This window comes from Oncorhynchus clarkii, chromosome 28 (genome assembly GCF_045791955.1).
Source record: "Oncorhynchus clarkii lewisi isolate Uvic-CL-2024 chromosome 28, UVic_Ocla_1.0, whole genome shotgun sequence".
NCBI classification, from domain to species: Eukaryota; Metazoa; Chordata; class Actinopteri; order Salmoniformes; family Salmonidae; genus Oncorhynchus; species Oncorhynchus clarkii.
The window spans coordinates 4,265,982-4,274,751 of record NC_092174.1 but is presented as its reverse complement, the minus strand read 5'-3'; the positions used below and the strand labels follow the sequence as shown (position 1 = coordinate 4,274,751).

The 8,770-nt window shown below is 39.6% G+C and overlaps 1 protein-coding gene across 1 annotated transcript; it reads right to left on the bottom strand.

Annotated features, from left to right (window-relative positions):
* Positions 1 to 4,187: 4,187 nt before the first annotated feature.
* On the bottom strand, positions 4,188 to 7,696 carry LOC139387115 (claudin 15-like a). The gene is made up of 5 exons (XM_071133133.1): positions 7,275 to 7,696; positions 5,739 to 5,903; positions 5,149 to 5,230; positions 4,872 to 4,985; positions 4,188 to 4,459 (listed from the first exon to the last, which is right to left on the bottom strand). The coding sequence occupies exons 1-5, from the start codon at positions 7,489 to 7,491 to the stop codon at positions 4,375 to 4,377; spliced, it is 663 nt and encodes a 220-aa protein (XP_070989234.1). The 5' UTR covers positions 7,492 to 7,696; the 3' UTR covers positions 4,188 to 4,374.
* Positions 7,697 to 8,770: the final 1,074 nt, after the last annotated feature.

Here is an 8,770-nt window from a genome sequence, read left to right as displayed (position 1 = left end):
TAGCTGTGTAACCCAAAACCTAAGTTGCATTGTGATTGGACAAAAGCAATGACTGTACATCCCCTCCCTAGAACTTATTACTATTATAAGGATTTGATGTTTGATGTTGAATCTTGGAAACTCCAGCCGACAACATGAGAGGTTCCTAAACTAGACCTTCAGATTAAACGAACTTTGTTCTAAAACTCCTGAAGACCATCCCGTGGCGTCTTGTCTTATGTATCTGAACTTGGCTTCAGACGCAAACTCTTTTGCACACGCACATAATGCATACAGGCCTAGAGAGGATCAGCTCACACTTAAACGGTCTCTCTATATCTTACATGTACTGTGTGGTAAATACTTAAAGCATCAATCAGAAGTAGAAACAATAACAAAGCGTACTCCCCATCCCTATTTCAGTAACATGCAAAGGGGTGGGGCTGGAGAAATGTAACCACTCAAATTCATAGAACTGTGGATGCAAAGACTGACCATCCATGATATCACAATGATAGTTTTAATCATGTTTTGAGCCTATATGGTGTTTGTTTGTAAGTCTTTAGCTAAAAACATGTTGATTCTTGGAAACTCCAGCAGCCAACATGAGATGTTCTAAAACTAAAACCAAACGGCTCTAAAACTGTTCTAAAACCGTTCAGATCAAACAAACGTTGTTGTAAAACTCCTTAAAGGGACATTTCACTGCTACTCTATTTCACTGGATATGTTCTTGACATAAGGGTTTCTGCATCACAGCAGTAGAAACAGGCCATCTACATTGCCTGGTTGTAAGCAAACCACAATATCCTAAATTCATAGCGATTTCAGGACATAGTACCGGAAGGTGGATCCAGTTGATGTGGAGAAATATCAAAATGTCTGTATTTGTAGCCAGCACTTTCAGCAAGAGGATTTTCGAAACGGAACTGAATCTCAACTGATGGGGTTGCAAGGTCGAACATTGTAATGTGATGCTATTCCATCGATTTTCCCTTTCGTTTCAAGGTGGGGCGGCAGCGTAGCCTAGTGGTTAGAGCGGTGGACCTAGTGGTTAGAGCCATGTCAACATCGCCACTGCGCAAAAGTCTTCTAAACCAGCTGCCATTACACAACACAATAAGACTAGATTCACCAGCTGAACTATTCTGAAACCTGCTTTGAACAAACAACTAACACAACATCCATATGCAGTTAGACTTACTGTATGTTGTAGTACAATATAGAATGCCTAGTATGCTCACAACTGCATTGTGGTATAGATATTGATAACTCTTGTACATATGTTTTATATAATCTATTTTATATGTGTACTGACAAGTGACTAATTTACTCCAGCTGCATCAGAAACCAATGAAGTTGACTTCAACCTCTGGATCAATTTATTGCGATATTCACTAAATGTATTTGGATAAACTAGCTACAATCTTACTGCTAAAATAAATGTTGCAGGGTATCACTTAAACTTTCATTTGTTGGCAAGTAAACTTGTTTCAATAAAACAGTAGATTAGTCTGTCGATATAGCAAAGAAGTAGACATGGCTTGTATTCAAGACAAAGTATTTGCTCTGGAGACTGAGGTGAGTTTACACAGCAGTATGCAGGAACAGTTACGGCAATGTATGACATATATACAGTAGCGGAAAAATATACTACTAACGCCTATAATAAATACTACAGTTATGCAAAGGGAATACTGATATTTGGTGTTTTTGGGTGGTGCAGTGAGGTGTGCAGAGTCATTTTTATTGTGGTTATGGGACCTTTCTCATCTCCTCTTGAGACTCATCAACTTCTTTGTATCCAAGCTGCACTGTCTGTGAGAGAAAGACTGGTACCAATTATATGCATATCCTGGCTTCTGGGCCTGATCATCAGGCAGTTTACTTTGGGCACGTCATTCAGACAGGAAGAGGTGAAAAAGGGGCCTAGCCCTAAGAAGTTATGGGACCTTTCACATCTCTTGAGAGTCATCTTCTTTGTATCCAAGCTGTATTGTCTGTGAGAGAAAGACAAAAAAACTATTAGACATTCATGGGCAATCATTGTGCACTGTCTGTATTCCTACTGTATCAGCATGATGTAGAATATGATGTAGAATATGAGACATCCTGCACCTGTGTGTTCTCATAATTGAGAGAACCTTTGAAAGAGATGCCACGTTCTCCTGTTTCATCATTTATCCTGTGTTACAGGAACTATTATCTGCTGCACCAGTCCCAAAACTGGGACCTGTGACACTAGCTATAACACACAGGTATAGTCACTCCAAGACTAATATGAGTCATAAAGCCAAAGTCATTCCTTTATTCTTTGTCATCGTCATTAAAACATTTCTCCAGTTTCGCGTCTAATGAGATGTACTGAGGCTAGCTAGTCTAGTTAGCTAGCTAGCTATTCCATTAGATTACATTTTAGGTATAGCAAACAAAGCTAGCTAGCTAAACTTAGCTAGCTTAGCTTGAAGTGGTACTAGCAAGCCCCGTTACGGCCAAACCGATCATAAAATTGTACTGTACTGAACAATACTGCCCCGTGTAAAAAAAATAGCTTATATTGCTAGTAGTGCTAAGCAGTTAGTGCTTTTTGAGGTCGGTTCGGTTTCGTTACGATTATTCAAAAAATATATCAAGGTTTTCAATTTAGGTTTCAATTATTATCTTCTACATTAAATGCTCTACGCATCATGTGGGTTGAATGCTGTAATAGCACAGAACATAACAACTAATAAAAGTCCCATGATGGTAGTTACTGTCCATTACAGCTTATCACTTATTAACTATCATCTATTCACAATAATTTACTTTAATAAAACATTTAAGTTATTGTGTATATTACATTTGTTTTCTTTGATTACTTTATTATATAATTACAAGTAATCACCCCCTTTCTATTGAGTTGCTGGCTATGATTGACAAAATCCCTATTTTAGTAGTTCTTCAAAGTAAATAAGGCATACTTTTATGACTACTAAATACTAACTCTCAGTCATTTAGAGCATGTGTTTTCAGGTAACTGCTCCCCTCTCCATCGAGTATTATTCTGTCTCTTTTACATTGCAGGCATAAACTAAAATGGAAAGAGGAATCCTCAGAAGCAGCCATTGTGATTATTTAGCAATCTCGGATAAACAGTGCACGGTAACAAAGCTCCCGTTAACCTGTAAACTAGTACCACCCCATTTTGAAAAGCCTGCCTTCGAGGGTGGAAAAGGGAAGTAGGTCTCCGGTCAGGATGTAGTCTTTACAAAGCCAGGGAAAATGAGTCAACCTAGATAACATGCAATGTCCTGGAAGATAGGAACATCATTGAAATGTCCAATGGCTCTATTGAATAAGGACAACCATATCCATTAGCCGCTAGCGTTGTCCAGCCAACCTTTTGATACAGGACGCAGTATCAAAACTGTCACCTGTAACAAAATGAAACGCACTGTGGTAGAGGGCAATCCAAGGTTTAAGAGTAGTAGCAGAGGCACTTTGAGAAATAATATTACCATAGTCAAGAACAGATAAAAAGGTTGATTGAATAATCTGCTTAGAGAAAGACACGATCTGTTTCTGTAGAAAAAGACGACTTTAAATCTTAGCTTCTTAACCCCATCAATCACGATGGCCTGAGTTCTGTCACTAAGATAATCATGAAACCATGAGCAGGTCTATCAGAGCTCAGGCCTTATTCAATTAAATAGCATGATGAACAGTATCAAAAGCTTTTGACAGGTCCATAAACAAAGCAGTACATTTCAGTTTAGTGTCTAGAGCATTGACAAGATCATTAACCACTAATGTGGTTGCTGTAATAGTGTTGTGCCCAGGCCTAAACCCTGATTGGTTTACATTCAAAATACATTTCTCAGATCAAAAAGAGCAAAGTTGTACATTGACCAAGGATTCAAGAATCTTAGCTAGACAAGGAAGCCTTGAAATGGGGTGATTATTATTAAAATCACTACTGTTATTAAGATCACTACTACTATGTAGTGAAACTGGAAAAACAGCCCAAATGGATTTCTAGCAGTGAAGTTTCCCTTTAAGACCGTTGCAGTGTGTCTCATCTTTTGTATCTGAAGTGGGCTTTATGCATTAACACATTCTAGTAAGGCAGTTTAGTTGCATAAAATGACGACAAACACCAAAACATATATCAAATGAATGTTTATTCAGAGGATAGCAAATTCCACACAAACAGATCCCATTACCAATAGTTCAACTCCAAATTATTCCAGTTTTTTTGTTTGTTGCATCAACCTCAAAATCCTTCAAAAACAATTAGCAAAATTCATGGTGAAAGAGAAAAAGATAAACATGGGTAACAACAGTCAAATATGTGCTCTTAAATGTGAGCGTCACAAAAGTGGGAGAGGGGAGGTGAGGTGGTACGGGAGGGACGTCTTAGACGTAGGCTTTGGTGGAATCCGGCTCAGACCTGGCAGCAGGTGCGTAGATTGTTTTAGGCTGACTCGTTGCGTAGTACCCTCTGGATTACATCAAAGACAGAACAGAAAGTCAGAGAGGGGGCAGACAAACTAAACAACAGGTGAAAAAGCAAAAGGTGGCTGGCACAAAATGTAAATGAGACAAAACAAGTGGAATAAACCAAAGTCAAAGTGAAGCTTAAGGAAAAACAAGGTAGGCAGACAAAACACATGAAACAAGTGAGACACAGAAGTAGAAGAAAGAAAAAGAAAATGTGACAGGTTACAGTAGTGTTTTTCAACTCCGGTCCTCATGTACCCCACATTTGAGTTTAATGAGGTATGTTTGAATGGGTCTAGAACAAAACATTTGTAAAACGGGGGGGTAATCAGGAAGTGGAGTTTAAGAACACTGAACTACAGGGTATGTGAAGGTACTGATGAGAGGTGAAGGAAGTCGAATGAAAGACCTACGCTTTAGGCTTTTCACTTTTTGCCCTCTTGCAGGCACAGCAGAGAAGAGATCCTCCCAGCATGGACAGAGAGGCTGCGCCCCAGCCCAGGAAGAGACCAGTCCCCAACTCAAACCTGCACACAACAAAAATCAGTAAGGAACAAAACAATATGTACACAGTATGTAGTTATGTCTTATTATGTGCATCAAAGGGTGTGTCACATCTTCTATGTGTATGAATTTAATTTATTTTTGTGGTTACTGAAAAAAATGGTTTTGTTTGGTCTTTCCACTTACTTCACCCCACCAAAGAATGGGTTGTTAAAGTCCTTTACAACTCGGGTGGCGTACCAAGAACAGCAGATCAGCTCGCAGAGACCTGTAGAAGAGAAAGACACTTTCTATGAGAGCGATGAAGAGCAGAAGAGACATGTGAGGTTAGGGAAGGAAAGAAAGAAAGAAAGAAAGAAAGAAAGAAAGAAAGAAAGAAAGAAAGAAAGAAAGAAAGAGGAAGGTAGACAGAAAAAGGAAAATGGAAGAGAGAACAGGGAAAGCTGAAACGAAACAGAATGAAGAAACAAGAGGTAAAGCTGAAAAGGGGGAAGGAAGGAAAAAAATGGGATGATAGCAAGATGAGAGAGAAGTGAACCACGGTGAACAAAATAAAGACGTGAAAAAGGGACTAAATGACAAAACAAGAAAAAGATTGTCAGATATCTTTCACCTCTTACTCTGACGCTATCACCATGAATGTGTAACGTACATCAGAACAGTTAGGGATATCAAATTATGTTAACTTTTCCAAACGTAACAAGTTTTTCAGAAAAACAGGAACCATAGGAAAGCTTCTGCAACTTTGCAACAATAGGTAGTAAATCTGAACTCACCAGCGAGGATAAAGAGGCATCCACCAGTGACGGCAATCTTGGCCTTTGCCTGCTCCGTGGCACTGCCAATCTTAATGCACTTTAGCCCCAGCAGAGACACGATCATAGACACCAGCCCTAAGAGCAGACTGATGACCATCAGGGCACGGCTCGCCTGTACATGGCCTGAGGGGAGGGGAAGGAAGGGAAGAGAGAGATGAGAGGAAGAGTTGCATATTAAAACAGAGCTAGACATCAGCTACACAACATTAAGTTGGAGAGTAATTTGTTAATTTGGAAACTGTATACATATACACACATAATTACTGGTTTGTTGGTGGACTAGACTAAGACAATGGTAGACATTTTCAAAGGAGTACTATCAAATGTCCCAAGAAATAGGCACAATGCAGAGAACGTGTCCTTTATAAATGGCAAGGAACTGTATTCTGAACATGAAAAAATATCATACTTATGCTAATGGTGAAACTTAACAAAACATCCCAGGATATGTCCATAGTGGTATTGTAATAACATTATTTTTTTTAAATCCCAGCCCATCACATTTCTAAATTGAATTTAATCTGACCAGTTTTCAGCAGTTAATCATAAGGTTGTTATTAGCTAGTTGATATTTTTGCAATTCAACAAAATACTGTAAACTGTATCAATCTACAAATAACCCTTTAGATTGCAGATAACTGCTATCAAAGCCAAAGACCTAATAACCCAGATTCATTTCTGCCTATAATTAGAACTGCTACTTTGACACTGGCCAAGGTGCAGTAGCTTCCTTGTCATAGGAGCACAAAATGTCCACCATTATGACCCACATCACTGGCCTTAGGAAGGAGAGAAAGATAGAAGAAAAAAACAAGAAGAAAAATAGAGATTCAATTCTTGAAGAGAGTTCAAATGTGACCAAGCGGTTAAAGCGTTGGGCCAGTAACTGAAAAGTCGCTGGTTCGAATACCCGACACGACAACATCTGTCGATGTGCCTTTGAGCAAGGCAGTTAACCCTAATTTGGACCAGGGGTGCTGTACTACTATGGCTGACCCTGTAAACTGCACCTTATCTGAAACTTTCATAAAGAGTTTACATTCTTTTTAAGTTGTAATATTAAAAACGCCTACATTTGAAGTTACATTTAGGCGGGAAAGAAGTGGGTCCGAAATGCACCCAAAGGATGTTCATATTAGCCTTTTTCATGGAAGCTCACAGAAAACAATGCAAAGATACATTTATCTTCTTTCCATGGTAGAAAGTAATTGGACATAATCATTGTTAATAGTTACATTATCTTAATTGAACCATATCAGATATAGCCACAGGTGTGCCCTGACCTCTCCCCACCAAAGATGCCAGTCACTCTAAGACTGGCAATGCTGGGTCTTGTTCAGTAAAGCACACCAACAGAAAAACATTTAAAAACATTTTGCAATTGACAACGAGAATTAGTGTCATTTGACCAATTCAGGTTGAAAGCGTTTTCTCCCTGATTGAGGTGTCTGAGTTGGTGGTGACGGTTAGAACGGTTAGACTACAGTTTCTTACCGGGGAGGCCGAGCAGGGACTCGAAGTCGCGGCACTCAGCGATTCCAGAGCTGTCTTCGGCACAGGAGTGCCACAGGTTCTCATACTGTCGGGTGGAGATGATGACACTGCCAGAGACGGAGGACACCTTCCAGTAGTCGTTGGCGAGAGCCGTACCAGTGATCAGCCAGCCGGCGATACACATGAAGAATCCGGTTGCCTCCACAGCGGTTGACATGGTCGAAACCTTTCACAACACACGAGATGGAAAGGATTCCCAAAATACAGAGAAAATACAGAACTACAGGGCCAAATAGGTTAAAAAAATCCCAGAAAAATGTAATGACGCAAAAAACGACACTACAGACAGGGTATGACCTAAAAACAACCCCAAAAACAACCTTTTAAAATCTTCCAATGTATGCACAGAGGACAGAAGGTGATGTGTGGGGTGGATGTTAGCTAGTGTCTCTATCTGTTCGTTGTGCTTCCTATATCTCAGGTCCCTGGCTCTGACATGAGGACTTTACACCCTACCAGGGGCCATAAAGTTAGTGGAGCCGCACCCGTATGGGCCCTCTCTACCACCTCCCCCACTTCTCTCCAACCCTACTGATTATGATGACGTGATAAGGATGGAAGACCTTAGTGGCCACACCCAAACCAGGCCCTCGATACTCTTGCCTCCTGCTCTGCTCCATTCTCCTAAGTTTGTGTTGACAATGATGATGATGAAGATGATGATGAAGGGAATAGTCACTTCTTCTGTTGTGGTGACAGAGTTACAACATGCAGTCTATTTCCTGTCGTAAAGGGAAGACATATCTGGCACCTCCTCGTCATCTTTTGGTGTTCTTTAATTTAACCCCCAAATCAAAACTTTGGTGCTGTCACAATAAGTCTAGAAGTCTAAATACACGTTTAGTAAAAATGTTTTTAATCAATTATTGGACTTAGACATAACTACAACAGCATCGGCTGTCAAAATATTACAGGTTTTGACTTAATTTGACATTATTAACTGACCCATTTGCTGCATTTACATGTTCTCCTGCTAGAAGATGGTACTCGAAATGGGTCACTGAACAAACTGTCATAGATGAAAACACTACTGAAATATCCTTGCTAATGATTGCCAAGAAACAAAGATAATGATTTTATGACCATATGAATTTCCCTCCTGTCGCTAAGCCACAAAAATGCTATGTGAAACAGCTACTCATTGTTGTGTGTGTGCTTGTGATTCCAACTGTGGGTGACCATATAATGAATTAATCAATTCTACTACACAGATGAAAAATAGTTTGGTGACCAATGAAATATGTTGCTGCACTGTAGTACATTGTTCGGATATTTAATACATGTACGGTTAAACTGTAACATAGTCAATCCGTCTTCAACTGCTCCTGCTCTGATAGCTTTCAATGTCAGCTATCAATATTAGTTTGCCCTCTCTTATATCTCAGAGAAATAGTTGGGCATGATCCAATATTTATTTTTTCGCACAATATGTGCAT

Bases quoted from the DNA above. Each gene is read 5' to 3' on its own strand.
- LOC139387115 (XM_071133133.1), bottom strand. From the start codon at position 7,491: ATGTCAACCGCTGTGGAGGCAACCGGATTCTTCATGTGTATCGCCGGC. The intron at 4,986-5,148 runs GTAAGTGGAAAG...TGTTGTGTGCAG, and splicing joins CCATTCTTTGGTGGGGTGAA to GTTTGAGTTGGGGACTGGTC. The intron at 4,460-4,871 runs GTAGGTCTTTCA...GATGTAATCCAG, and splicing joins AAAAGTGAAAAGCCTAAAGC to AGGGTACTACGCAACGAGTC.